Source organism: Nyctereutes procyonoides, unplaced genomic scaffold (assembly GCF_905146905.1).
Source record: "Nyctereutes procyonoides isolate TBG_1078 unplaced genomic scaffold, NYPRO_anot_genome, whole genome shotgun sequence".
Classification (NCBI taxonomy): Eukaryota; Metazoa; Chordata; class Mammalia; order Carnivora; family Canidae; genus Nyctereutes; species Nyctereutes procyonoides.
The window spans coordinates 35,535,996-35,551,692 of record NW_026575082.1 but is presented as its reverse complement, the minus strand read 5'-3'; the positions used below and the strand labels follow the sequence as shown (position 1 = coordinate 35,551,692).

Sequence of the window (15,697 nt, the reverse complement as noted above, 5' to 3'; positions counted from 1 at the left end):
ATAACCAATGGAGAAATATGTCAAAGAAAAGGCAAATTGTATGAAATCTGGGGGAAAATCTTTTAATTTGGCTATGGATAAATTTTAACAATTCTGGAAGGAACAGAACTTCTCTATTCTAAGAAGTTGGGAAGTAAACATGTAGAGAGAAATAAGACATTAGGCATTTTGTGGGGAGGAGTTTTTTTTATTTATTTATCCTTTTTTCAAATGAGAGAGATCAGATCTTATTTGAAAACCAAAAGGAAAGGCTTCATTGAAAGAACTGATTAAAAATGACAGAAGAGTTACTGCATGAGATACTTGAAAAATTTAAAGTGGAGAAGATTTAAGTAAGAAAGAAAACTTTCTGTGAGGTTATTTCAAAATATTCACAGCATAAATTATCCGATTTATCCATATCATCACTATCACAATTAACCACTGAATTTACTTAATTGCTTTATTACTAACTGTAAATTTTGCCATCTTCTCCCTCCACTGCTGTCATTCTTAGGGACTTTATGACTTATGCTGATGACCTTGTGAACATCTCAGCTCATGTTCACCTCATCTATTCCAGGGACCTGCATCCCTCCTTTGCCTCTGCCTTACACAAGCAGGGTCACACACTCATCTTAATTACCACATAAGACTGCTCTATTTCCAATTTTACCAATTCTGAAATCATCTCTTAATTTATAGAGTTGTCTTTGTCATTCACGTCCTTACTTCTTACTCTGACTTTAAACTGCTGCTCTTGGTTTCCATGATTCACTAACTTCTAGACCTCAGCTCCTGACTGGCAACTCATGGGTATTCCATTACAATCCAACTTTGAATCTGTCGCCACCTGCTTCCTTTCTGGCTTTTTTTTATTCTCTTACTGCTAAGCTGCTGAATATTATTACTCAAGGTCATAGAAACATACTAATTAGATTCTTGAACTCCATCCCAGCTAAATTTATGTTGTTTTAAGTCCTTTTATTCATATTTTATTCACCACAATAGTTTCAGCAAAACTACCTATCCACTCAAAGCTGCTAACCTTTCTCATATTGACCATCGCCTATGAGTTTCTTCAATTTCACTAATGTATTTGCTAAGATATATTTTACTGCAGCATCCTGTTTCTTTATTCCATGTCCAAAACTAGAAGAGGAAGAGAAATTCCCCCTTCATTTAATCCTTCCAATAATCAAAAACGACATGGACATTTGAGAACGAGATATTTCAAAAGATTGCAGAAGTAGGAAAAATCCAAGCTAGGATTCTAATCTGTAGTGGACATGGTTGGTGCTCCACCTAGACGTCCTCAGATTTTGTTTCCTATTTCTATAATCACCAGTGCCCAGCATCTGTATCCTTTGTCTCTAACAATTCCCACAGGCACTTTTCTTGAGAGAACAGCTACTAGCAACTCTCCTTTCACAAGCAGTGCTGAGATCTTGGGAGTATAGGTCTCCCGAGGGTGGCCCTCATCCAATGAATGGTTGGGTGGCAGTTTGAAAGCCAAGCTCCCTCACTCTCAAGTGAGTTTTAGACTCCAGCACTCCCTAAGTAATCATTTGAGACCTGGACTTTGCTCATAGTTGAATCTTTGTTTCCTATCCTGCTTCTCTCCCATTGCCTGAATTGAATTTTCATTCCAGGCTTTGTTTCTGGAATACCTGATGTAAGACACAAATTTTGTCCATCTGCTTTCTGGTCCACTATTCTTCCTGCCCCACCCTATTGCTTCTTCCTTGTCCAAGTTCCTCCTACCCTCCCGGGAATTTGTTTTTCTCTCAGTTTCCTACTCTCTGCCTATGAACATGTGGAGTATCCCCTGACTCCTACACTAAGGAAAACTTCCTCAATACCCTACTATCTTCTCAACATCTATTGTTCCTTCTTTCCCTTCATTGTCCAAGTTTCTGTCACTGTCGATGAAATATGCAAGCTCTACATTCTAATTATCTTTCATTTAGTCATTCTTTATATTTGGCTTCTGTCTTTACCAATTTCCTGAAATTGATAACAATTAGCAACATCATCTTCATTATCAACTGCATGTTCTGTTCTCTGCTTTAATATTTCCTAAGCTCTTTATTGCTGGCACACTTTCCTCCCTGGAACTGTCTTCCCTTGACTTCTATGATATAGTGATTTTCTGAGGATTGAAATGACCATTTCTCTTTTGCCTTATTCTTGATTTTCTTTTTCTCTTCTCTTAATCATTTCATCCCCTGATTAAAAACGTTCTCCATTTTTTATCCTTACATTTCTATATTCTGTACTCTTTCTTGAATAATCTCATCTATACCATGGTTTATTGCAGAGTCTGAACTGTTGGAATAAACTAAAGTAAATTTATACATATCCAACTCTCAATTCCATATATTCTACTAAATATCTCTTCTCCAGAACATGCTATCCTAGGAAGAATCCAGGATTCCAAAACAATTTTAGTTAAAAGAAAAAAAAATACTGTTAGGATTATTTTTTTTAGGCTTAAAAGACTGGATTTTTCTAAATCCAAACTGATATTTCATATGTATTTTAAGATTTTTTTCCTTTCTCTCCAACTTTGATCAGACTCCTGCTGGCCCAAGAACTTGCAAAGAGAAAGTTCTCTTTTCCTTTCTTCTTTTTTCTTTTTTTTCTTTTCTTTTCTTTTCTTTTCTTTTCTTTTCTTTCTTTTTTCTTTCTTCTTTCTTTCTTTCTTTCTTTCTTTCTTTCTTTCTTTTTCATTCATTCATTCATTCATTCATTCATTCTTTGTTTTTAATGTATTGCTCTTTTCTATTTTTTTTTATTCTCTCTTTTACATGTTTGTCTCCAGCTCTGTCCATTACTTGGCTTGCGGGTAAAAAAATAACCCCCTCCTCATAACACTCTCTCTAGGATGATAACTATTTCTATGAATTCCCTAATTTAAAGCACGCTACAATTTCAATAAACTCATTACACTTCTGACCATTGCTTACGGGCTTTGGGGGCAAGGAAAAGGCTTAGGAGAGAGAGTCTAGGACCATTTTAGATTCTACTTAGTAAAGTAGGGAATGTGTCTTCATGGTAATTTCATTAATATGTGGGGAATACTATTGCCTATTTAATGGCCCCAGCTACATCTCGGCTCTTCCCTATGTAGGTATACTCTTGCCAATGGCCTCTCTTTGCCACCACCAATGCTTTGATTATTCTATTCTTCAAGTAATATATTCCCACCCCACCTCAGAAACTTCTCTCCTTCAAGTCTTCTCCATAAAACCTCTACTAAACATCACCATTGCTGCTACTACCTTCCCTATGACTACCTACTCTGATTATACCAAATCTCTTGTTTTTCAAAACTCAATGTAACTTCATAAAGATCTTACAGAAATTATGTTAACATGAGATTTCGGCTTGAGTCATATTGGTCTAGTCATTTTATACCCGAAAATGAGTCTCATGGCAAAATATGAGACTTAATTTTATTTTTTTATTTTTTTTCTATTTGAAATTCCATTTATTTTTTTCTATTTGAAATTCCATTTATTTTTTTCTATTGATATGCATGTGTTATGAGACTTAATTTTAACTGAAATTTTGTATTTGTTTAAACTGCAAGCTAAAAAAAAAAAAAACCTGTAAGCTTAAACAGATTAACTCATTGTGAATGGAAGCAGCATCTTATTTTTATACCATCATACTTCGCAGTGCCCACCAGTGTCTTTCATGCAGTAAGCAGTCCTATTTTGTCAAGATGTACTGAACTGAAGGCTGAAGAGGAGATGGAGATGCCTTAACATGATCTCACACACAGTGTGCTGCACTCAATAAATATATATTTTTAATAAACTGACAGAAAGTGGAGTATATGTGGGTTGCTTTGCCTGATGTTCTCAATCATCCTAGAGAGAAAGAGGTATGTTTTTATGCTAAGATGGCTGTGGAAATATAAAAATATACTTAAAGAAGATAAGTATCTTCTTATTGTTGTGCCAGGTACAACACAACAACTTGAGGTTATATACTAGGCACAACAACTTGAGGTTATATACTAGGTTTCAACAAAACATTAAAAAAAAAAAAAAACCTACAGATTGCCAAGCAGCAGCAGCAAGAGGCCTACTAAATTGAACTGCATAAATCTGTAATAGGCCAGGCACAAGACACTCTTGACCATACAAATGAAGTGCTGCACTTATTACAAATACAAGGGGAAGAAATTCTTTATTAGAAACAAACTCATTTCCTGCATATCTCTGGGATTTCATAACATTCAAATTATATTTGTTCCTACCATTAGAATAATTATCCACAACATAGCAATTGATCAAGTTTTCTCTATTGAGAATATAATGATTTATTGCTTGATTATAAATTATAATTTAAAAAGAGATTTTTAAAATACCATCATATTGGAAGAGTATATTTTTATTTTCAAGTTTATGAGTGTGATGTAGACATCAATTTAGTCATGTGTTATATTGTTGGAATTAAACAAAAGCACCCTCTCCCTTCACAATCTTAATATGCAATGGCGTAAATCCATGGTCACATGGTTGTAGCCAAGGGGCTCTACAGAGGAAGGGGGAAGTTGCAACCAACTCAAAATTATTTTATAACCTCCTCTCCTATTTTTTTTCCAGTATTTTCTCATTATGGCTTATTCTCTCTTTAACATACAGTTATAACCTTTAAATTTTCAGTGCAATTTAATCCTGAAACTGTTAAAACTGTTTTCTTGAATACTTAATATTTTTGGTTAAGTTTCATGTTCACAAAATTATGTGCATATGTGCAATATATAGCGCACAGACATACATGTACATATAATGCAGTACAATTTTGGAGTTTCGAAAAACTTGACTCTCCCAAATATCAACTTGATAGCAGAGTAATTACTCAAAATAGCTAACTCAGTTTCCTTATCTGTTAAATGGAGGAAATAATACCACTCTAGGTTTGCTGTAAGCTTTTAAACAGAGTAAAAGGGGAATAGGAATAGAATTCCTGGTATATTGGATATAGGGTATATGAGAGAGACACCAAAGATCATACCAAGCATTTTGACACAAGCAACCGAAATAATAGAACTGGCAGCAACTAATGGAGGCTTCATAATTGTGAAGAAAGATGCAGTTCATCTGCTAAGGTTAAGATTTCTGGTGGATCTTCTTTTGATTACCTAGTGCTACTAGAAAAACCCTCCAAACATAAAGGCTTAAAACAATAACTTAATTGCTTCTGCATTTGCAATTTGATCAAAGCTCAGCAGGAACAACTCATTCCTTCTTCATATTCACTGTGATGCCACCAAGTCTGAGGTGACATAACAGTTAGAGGCTAGACTCATTTAGGTTCACTCACTCAACAGATCCAACAATTGGTGCTGGCTCTCAGCTCAGACCTTAGCTAGGGTTCTTGGCTGGAACACCTATACTGGCCCCTTCATGGCTTCCTCGTAGCAGAGTGGCTGGCTTCTAAGAATGCCTCAGGAGAATTATGTTGAAATTTTGTTTTCTTTTATGATATATCCTCAGATTTTACATAGTATCAGTTCCATAATAGCCATAGACCTACTAAAATTCAAGCATATGGAAAAGATGCTCCACTTCGCTGTTTGGAAGAGTCAATGTCACATTTTAAGAAGAGCATGTGGAACGGCAGATATTATTGTAATCACCTTGGAAAATAAAATCTGTCACAGATCTGTAATTGAACATGTTGAAAAAGTAGTACATAAAAACATAAGAATCTAGAGTTTAGAGTGAGGTGTGATCTGGCTATCAACATTTTAAAGTCTTTAACATTTAGGTGGGATGAAACTACCAAAGAGAATAACACCAGACTGAGCCCTGGGGAACTCCAACATTAAGGTGTCAAGAGAAAAAGAACTAAGAAAGGAGAGTGTATTGGAATGACTACTGAAATGGAAAAATCAAGAGATTGGTTTCCTTCTTTCTCATAAGGTCTCTATGAAATTCACCTCCACAAGATCTGCCCTATTAATAGAAATTGAGTCTCTTGAGAAACTGAGTTTGCTGTATATACTGTTTCACCTGGGACCTTATACCAGTCCATGAGATAAAACATAATTCATCTAAATATGTCAAAATAATATCTTCCCTTTCTTTGGCTAACTCTTTTCCCCTGGTTACATTCCCATTTCTGGATTACATGTCCATCCTTAGATTAGTCAATCTAAGATATTTCTGGCTAACAGATATCAAACGAATTGACATAAAGATGTTTCTCTTCCCAAATATGATCTGGCAAGGAATAGGTGTTTTATCTTCTCCCCCTTCTCCTTAAGTGTAGACATACTCCCAATGATATATCAGATGTGTTGTAACATCAATTCTAAAATAGAAAATAGCCTAGTAAAGATAACAGTTGAAAAAGATAGAAAGAAAAACTCCTATAGACTTATGCTCTAAATTTTTGCCTCCAAGAGCATTCTTAACCAATGAAGATTTCTTAACTTTTACATTGTAATCTTAGCTTGAAATGTGACAAATTGTCAATGTTATTTCTTTCTCCTATATTAATCTTTTTGTTTCCTTGTTCACTATATTAATACAATGACTTAATTTTATGGCATTTGTCAAGAAACTGAAGCAAATGATGATATTAGAAAAGCTACATACAACTTATAACAAATAAGAAAGTTTGCAAAGTTTCACGATAGTTGATTTGATGTTTACATAGATTGCCTTCATTCTAAATCGATGTTTTTACACTGTGTATCTAATATATCAGGGTTCACTTTTCTACCTCTCCAAAATGAAAAGGAGTTCAATCAACATAAAAATCTCCACCTTTTAAATACAAACAAGCAAAAAACTCTGAAGCCAAATTATACTAGCAATGAAAGAAAAACAATGGTGGCAAGTTATATAGAGTTTTATAGTAAGACTACTTCTAAATTATTGACTAAGAGAAAAGCAGTTATCAGTCAACAACTTATTCTTTACCAGCCAATGTACTAAGACCTGGAAATAGAGAAATGAACCAAACACACATGTCTATTCTCCTCATAGCACAGTGAAGAATGGAGACATCATCCAGTCCAGTGAAAATATAGAGCTACTAAACAAATAAATATAAGCAAATAAGCAAATATTAGTGCATGGAATTTATAAAAAATGAAAGTACTAGGTACTTTGGTGTCATAGAATAGAACAATCTAATCTGTTTACAAAGCCAGAGAAGGATAAATAAAATTTAGCAAACTAAATTCGTAAGGAAAGCACTGCCAATAAAGGAAAGAGGTTTTTCAAAGGATGGGAATAGAAAAGAATAAGAAATATCTGAAAATATTTTTAAAACTATATAGTCCAAGAGAGATTGACTGAGATATGAAAGAAACAACAGTAGGAGTTTGAGACTGAACATTTGCATAAGACCTGATTAAGAAAGATCACAATAGAGGAGCCTGGATGGATCACTTGGTTGAGCATCTGGCTCTTAATTTTGTCTCAGTTTGTGATCTCAGGGTCATGAGGTCAAGCCCCTCACTGAGCCCCACATGGAACTTACATTCAGTGCAGAGTCTGCTTGTCCCTCTCCCTCTGCTCCTCCCCTCACCCACTCACTCTCTCTGTAAAATAAATAAATGAATAAAATCTTAAAAAAAAAAAAGTATTACAAAAGAAATTTTGGGCTTTACACAAAAGTCAATAGGGATGGATCCCTTGAAAAGATCTAAGCAAGAATTATAGTAAAAGAAAAAAAGAATCACTGTAGCCCTTAATGATGTTAGGAGATGAACTGGGAAGTTATTGCAGTGTTGTATGTGTAAGATAACAGATTTAATTAGAGTGGAAGTTGCAAAGATGGAGATTGGTAGATTGGTAATATTGAGGAAGGAAATATTAACAGAACTTGATGGCAGATTGAATTCATTTCAATTTTAGATATGCACAATTAGAGTGCCTATGAAACATCCAAATGGAAAAATGGAGATGTCAAAAAGGTAGGTAGACATATTTATCTGGAACTCAAGGGAAAAAAAAATACAGAGGTTGGGATGAACATGTTTTGGCAATCATAGATTTATAAATGGAAACTGAAGCCTTAGAAATATTGAAGAAGAGGTTGGATACCAATCATTCAGCAAATAAGTGAGTATCCACTTTGTAAACAGTTGTAGGGCAGAATTCAAATTGAGAACCTAGAAACATTTTAGTATACTTACTTGGATTTACACGTACATTAAAGAACTGCATAATAAATATGGCCCCATCAAATGTGTTCTGAAATATACATCACAGAGTTAAAATAAACTTTTTTTTTTTTGCTTAGGTAAAATATTGAATTTCATTTCAAACATTATAACCTGAAAATAAATATTAATATGGACATCCTTTTTTTAAATGAAACTTAAGAAAACTCACTTAAAACTCAAGATATATATATATATATATATATATATATATATATATATATATAAAACCCTCAAGATATATGTAAAGCTTAAAATTACCCTTTTTCTGGGTGCACAGCAATAGATCTTGGTTGATCCAGGCCTTGGGAAATAATTACATAACGGAAAGAACCATTGAGTCTTGCAACTTCAATTAAGTTGAAACCATGATCTGTCCAATATATGTTACCTAGGAGAAATACAGATATGTTTATAACATGGTTGTAAGAAAAAAATTATTAATTTGTTATGGCTAAAATTAACTTTCTGAACATTCACATAAAATCAAGAAATCATTTACTTCCTATATTTCTTAATGTGTACATTTTCTAACCAGAAATCTGTAAATAAACTAATATGCAAATACTTCCTAATCTCACATATCTGTAGTTTAAACCATATACTGATACACTTATATGCTAAAAATAAGTTGAAACTTCTCTCACCTAAAGGAGGGATCTATTTTAACTTTCTACTGACTCCAGGCAAAAGAGAACTTCTAACACTTTTGTTTACCTGCCTCACAGTTCCCAGGAGATTTGGGCATAGTTAACACTACATACTCTACTTTTGCATAAAAACACTTGTCTAAAGGCTCAAAAGCATTAGAAAGAATGAAGCCAAGAGCAAAAGAAACTATTTATCCCTGTGGCTAGAAGTACAAAAAAAAAATTGTTATGATTTGGAAACAGAATTTTTATGAAGGAGATTGAGACCCTAACAAAATAGGTGAGAAACGAGAACAGAAAAAGCCATGGATTATACCAGCAATCCAGTCAATAGCTATCCCCTCCACTCTTCCCAAGCCATTGGTAATGATATCTTCTTTCCAAGTCTGATCTCTTTTAGCTCGGCTAATTTTATTGAAGCCCATGTCTGTCCAGTAGATGGTATCATTTTCTATGGGTAAGACAGAAAGAAAAAAAACAAAAAACAAAAAAACACACACATACACTATAAAAGGTATCAATATATGCATTAGGATTACATTGCATTAGTATTTGGGGGTTATCATTCTGGGTATACCAGGCTATAAATATTCTTCAGGACAATTTATTAACACAAATAGCAAGAAAGATGTTAAAACAACATGAAAGAACCTAGTCAAACGGCTTTTGAAAAGTACTTTTGAAATATACATGGAAATGACCTATCACATCCTTGATTATTTTTTCTTCATTTTCTTACTCATTTTAACTCAATAAATACTTATCTCACATTATTTTGCAACCTTGATATCAAACCATGCTATTTTGGACCACGGTTTTTCTCTTCACACCTATATCTGTGTCTGAGTTCTCTAAGTAAAAAAAAAAAAAAAAAAGAAAATACTATTGGAGATAATCAACAAAGTCTCAAAGTAGAGAGAGAATGGAAAGAAACATAAGGGTATTTCAACTATATTGAGAGTGTTTTAAGCATAAGGTCATTCAAAATGTATAAAGCTTTAAAAATGCCTTAGCATCCAATTATTCCTTCTGAGGTACTAGTTTCCCAAATGTCAACTACAAACTCCTTACATTATTTTTCAAACTCTCATTGTACAAATGGGCTTAAGAATACTTGAAAAATGGCTCTATGCTATTGTAGAGTCTTTAAATAACAGTGCTTTTTGAATATTTGAATGAAAAATGTGTCTAAAGATTATAAATGAAATATATTATATGTGCATGCATATGCATAAAGGGTAGCAATTATAGACCAATGATTTTAAATATAGCCACCAGAAAGACACTGGGGACAAATCATTAAATAATAAATTTGCCACCAACTAAGTAAGTTTTCGTGTTGTGACCTATGTGGCCATTTGAAGAACAAATCCTTTAAGGCCAATATAATTTCCCTCTGGCACAGTGACAGACTATGGAAATAAAGAAAAAGCAATTAGTATAATAAAGCCATTTATCAGTAAGTTTTGAGATTCCATTTCAAATAAAATATAGTCTAAATTCTTTTGCCTAATTGGAAAAAGATTCCAAAACCCCCTTGTTCGCAAGGATAGTAAGTCAAATATATAATTGTTTGAAGCAGAATAGATACCATTTTCAAATATATATCTGGAAAGCAAGAACTTGCTTGATTTTTCCAATTCTTTAAAAGTATTAGTTAACATGTTTCATTTTGAAAGACTGAATCGATGAACAACAAAAAGTATTATTTTTGCATCAATACTAAGCATTATGCCAAATTCAAACCTCTTTTGCAGATATCTAACTACCATATATCTAACTACCTATTTTGATTCTCCACTTGTATGGAGAGAAGGCAATCTACATATACAAAAGACAAATTCTGGATTTCTACCTGAAACATTCTTCTCTTGCAGTCTTCCACGTAACAATTCCACATGCCATGATGATATATGATGGATGGCATCTCCAAATTTTGTTTCTTGAGCTAAAAACTTCTTATTATCCTTGATTACTTTTTCTCAAACTTCACATCTAATCCAAAACTACTATTAACTCTTGCCTGAAGTACAGTGGACTCTTGAACAACCTGAATGTGAACTATGCAAGTCCACTTATACACATATTTTTTCAATAAATATATTGAACAATATTGATATGTCACTGATGATTTATCTTGTAAGCCAATGACACAAACTTGCAGTGTCAATAAACTCAGCAAAGTACTGCAAGTGTATTTCTCATATGATTTTCTTCATAACATTTTCTTTTCCTAGCTTGCTTTATTGTAAGAATACAGTATTTAATATCTAGAATATACATACAAAATATGGGTTAATCAACCGTTTATGTTATCGCTAAGGCTTCTAGTCAGTTCGGCTATTAGTAGTTAAGTTCTGGGAGAGTCAAAAGTTATATGCAGATTTTCATACTGCACAGAGGTCAGTGCCTCTAACCCCTGCATTGTCCAAGATCAATTATATTGCAAATAGTTTTCTAACTTATTGCCCAGCTTCACTTCTGCCTCCATATTCCCCTTTCCTCCCCAGTCGATTCTCTACTTAGGGACCATTGTTAGAAAGTAAACAAGATCATTTCTCTCTTCTCCACTCAAACTCTCTAATCATTTGCCATCTCATCCAAGGTAAAATTGAAATTCTTTCCCATGAACTTCATGATCTACCCATATCCTTCAACCCTCTCTTACCTGACGTCCTTCCACTATCCCCCTCACTCATCATCTTTGGTAACGGACCTCCCTCTTCCTAACACAAACCAAACACTAACAGTCTAAGGTACTTTACATTACTCTTTCTGTTTGGAAGCTCTTTCCTCAGGTACTTGCACACCTCCATCTTACCTCAAATATCATCCCTTCTTATTAAAACTTTCCCTGACCACTCTATAAAAAAAAATTATTTCCTTGCCATGCTCTTCACCCCTTACCAAACCTATTTTTGTACATAACATTTATTACTGTTGAACCCATTATGTATGTGTTGGCTTGTTTCTTCAGTGTCTGTCTGTCTTATCTCATGGAAATGTAATCTCTGTGAGGGTTGGAACTTTATTTTGTTCAGTGCTTTATCCCTGGCACTTGGAATGATAATGCCTGACACACAGTAAGTTCAAAGTAAACATCTGGTGAATAAATGAATGAATGTGTTATGCTATCCAAAGACTGGCTGGAAAGAGGTACAGGGAAGACACAGCTTTTGCCATGAGAAGCTTTATAAGCTTAATAAAGAGAAGGTATGCACATGAAAAAAAGTGACTAACAATTCACAATCGTGTACCATGAGCAGCATAAGTAGTACAGGCAAGTAATTTTGTAAGAGTTCAAAGAAAACATTTATGATAATCTTCACAATTTTTAGGAAAAAAATACCCTATTTTGTATGAGAAACTTAGTTTTGTGTTACTGTATTATACCTCTGCCAGCCTGCAAAATCCTATTCCATATAACTAGGAAACATTCTTTCTATACCACTACATCTTGCATAAACTTTTGTTATATGGAGCTGAAATTGGGGCTCTGCATTTCTTCTTAGAAACAGACTGTGAGAATGGTGCCCGAATGGTTCAGTTGGCTAGTGTCCAATTCTTGATTTCAGCTCAGGTCAGGATATCAGAGTCCTGGAGTCCAGCAAACATTAGGCTCTGGAGTGCACTTAGAATCTTTTCTCCCTCTCCCTTTGCCCCTATCCCACTCTTGCTCATTCTGTGTAAATAAATGAATAAAATCTTCAAGAAAAGAGAAAGAAACCGACTGTCAGATAATTCATATGGAGGGATGGCAACTGACCCAACTTTTACCAATGTGGTCACATGTGTAGTAGACACTTCATGAATATTCATTTTTTTGGATAATAGACTAATTTGTAATGCTGAAGATACCTCTAAGTGGTCAAATCCACTAACTCAAAGCACTGAGGAACTGAGAAGTTTCCTTGTAACATTTCTACTAGGTATATTTGGGAGATTAGTGAGCAAATAAATCATGTGGTGATGCAGTAAGGAGGACCAAAAAACAGAAGAATTAAAATAGTCATTCATATCCAAATCCCTTTCTTAGCAATTCTTTCACATACATACTTCATACTTACACACTCTTAAGTGGATTAGGTTCACTAATATATAGGAATATGTTTAAAAAAAACAATATTTTTTCTGATATCTGGGAATATCTGCAAATAAGCATAAATTATGTCAAGAATGTTTTAATTAGGAATAAAATCAGGCTGAAAGTTTATAACAAACTACAAAAATACAAAAGGAAATACATATAAATATAGAAAGGAAAGACTATCATAACTGTGTTCTGTTACTTATTCCAAAATATGATTTTTTTAACTTTATCTTTATTTAACAGGTACTCAAAGAATATTTAGTATGTGCTAAAAATTATTATAGGCTTAGGAGTTAATGGTGAACATGATGGACAGTCCTTGTAGTCATGGAGTTCACTTCTGGAATTAAATTAAAAATAAACCTACCTTAATAGGTAGGTCCAGGAATCTGTTTCTCCATTTACAAAGGCTGCCTTAAGGCATGCAATTCATTAATTCTCTTGTTTAGTTAAGATAATGGCCTCCAAACATTCCATTCTAAAGCTTTGACACACATAATGGTTACCTCTAGCCCAAACCCTATTTTTTGTTCTTTCAGAAATCACTTTGTAATCTTTGGGAAGAAGAGACTTTCTCATAACACTTCTACATTTTCTAATCATCATACATCTCAATGCTGTATTTTGTTTCTGGTCTGTGTCAGTCATTCCAATTCAAACACTGGATTCAGTCCTTTTCACTGATCCACTTCCTAGAATCCCACCCACACATAAAATACAAATAGTACAACAGAAATTATGGAAGCATGGGATTGGGAGATAAAAAAACTTCAAACTTAACATTAGATACCTTATACTAAAAAATGCTCTGGTCATAGCCACAAGAGCTGGTTTTTCAGTTACAATCCTGGCCTCACACCTCGTCTTCCACACCTTTTCCTCCCATCTCAATTTATCATTCCATTCCCTTTCAGATTACTCAGTGTCCAAAAAGAAACTCTCTATACCTATTGTCCCCAACCTCAGTAACAGGTGTGCCTTTACACAATTTAAATTCAATAGTTCTCAAATGGCTGCCCATTAGAATTGCTTAGAGAAGTTTAAAAAAAAAAAAATATTGAAGGTAGGGGCTCACCTTAGAGATTTTAAATTGCTTAGTCTGGGATAGTGTGCTCGTTGAGAATTATTGGCTAACTCATCAAAAGTACAGATAAGAAGAAAAACATTTGTTATTTAATAGGATCCAAGATTTTCTGAAGGAGATTGCTACTGTAAAATGCTATCCCACCCCCACTACCATTTCATTGCTATTAATAGCTCACTACTAAAGGGATTTTCAAAGAGAAAAGAGGAGGAGAATAGCCTGACACCATTTCCAGAATACCACATTTGGGATTTTTTTTTTATCTCCAGTTGGAAATCTTTAAATTGGGAAAAAAAAAAAAAATATATATATATATATATGTGTGTGTGTGTGTGTGTGTGTGTTTAAATTTGTTCAGTTGCTTCTGATGAGACAGGGAAACTGAAGGGAACCCTTTAAAAAAAAGCTGTTTCTTTTTTTTTTTCCTCTTTTTTCCTTTGCTCCAGTTTCTATTCTGCACCCCCATCCCATTCTACACATGCCTTGTAATGCAAATAGCGTACTACTTCCTTGTAAGGGACAGAGACAATGCAATGTTTGGAGTCTTCCAGCACAATAAATAACATCTAAAGAGTGACTGGGCAGGGCCTTGATAGATGTTCTCCAAGACCACTGACTCTAAGCACCTTGACACCAAGACTTCTGGCTTCAGGGAATGAGCGATTTATGAAAGACACTTGGACCCTGTCCTTGTTCTCACCAGTTCCTGGATCCCAATCACTAGTAAAAACCCCAGATCCCAAGCAAAGAAGGGACTCCCTCTTTTTCTTTATGAGTCCCCCTGACACTCAGCTCATCTGTATCTGCTCTCTCTATATCTTCAATAAACTCTGCTTTCACTTCCAACTGGCTCATGTTTGAGTTCCACCTTGGATGGTCCTGCAGGAACCCCTCCAGGTCCTTGGACCTGGCCTACCTGCAACTTTGGTATGCCATTGGCCCCAGATCTTGTAAGAATCACTGTTCTTCAATCTATGCCTGAATCAAGCTAAATCAAAAGGCAGCTCAAGGAAATTACTTTATGTGGATTCTTCTCCATTCTCAATAAACTGGCTTTTTATTGAACTATGTGTGATATGTCCTCTGCCCCATGAATGTATGTATGTACTATTTGCTTTATTCTTTTCTTTTATACAGACATTATGAGCCCTGAAATCGACAGCATTCCTATCTTTGAACTGATTATTAGAAATACCAAAATTGTATTTGCTGCTAACTTTCAGCAAAAATACAGAATTTTACAGCATACAGTTTATATCTAGCTTAATGTTATTATTTTTTTTTCCCTTTTTTTCCTTAGGACTCATTCCCTCACATCTTGTTTATCTTACTGCCATTCCCACATTTTTGAAAGTACATACAGTAATGTTTAGAATAAGATAAGATATATATGTGTCAAAAAAAAAAAAAGATTATTTATTTATTTATTTATTTGAGGGAAAGACTGAGAATGAGAGAGAGAGCATGCACAGAGGAAGATAGAGAAGCAAACTCCCCACTGAGCAGAGAGACTGATGTGGGGCTTGGTCCCAGAATCTCAGTGTCATGACCTGAGCTGAAGGCTAATACTTAACTGAATGAGCCACTCAGGTGCCCCAGAGATACACATGTTTTTTAACTTCTCAAATCATACGTTATACATTAAATGACATTAGAGTTAGCTATACACACTGTAGGGAAAGGCTAAACACCAAACA

General features: G+C 34.4%; 1 protein-coding gene across 1 annotated transcript in view; it reads right to left on the bottom strand.

Annotated features, from left to right (window-relative positions):
- Nucleotides 1-15,697, bottom strand: part of LOC129514645 (low-density lipoprotein receptor-related protein 1B) — a 1,831,349-nt gene that overhangs the window by 449,107 nt on the left and 1,366,545 nt on the right. Inside the window, exons 36-37 of the mRNA XM_055333402.1 lie at nucleotides 9,143-9,277; nucleotides 8,438-8,567 (exon numbers count right to left, since the gene is read on the bottom strand). Of these exons, the coding sequence (XP_055189377.1) occupies nucleotides 8,438-8,567; nucleotides 9,143-9,277 (265 nt within the window). The remainder of the gene's footprint in view (nucleotides 1-8,437; nucleotides 8,568-9,142; nucleotides 9,278-15,697) is intronic.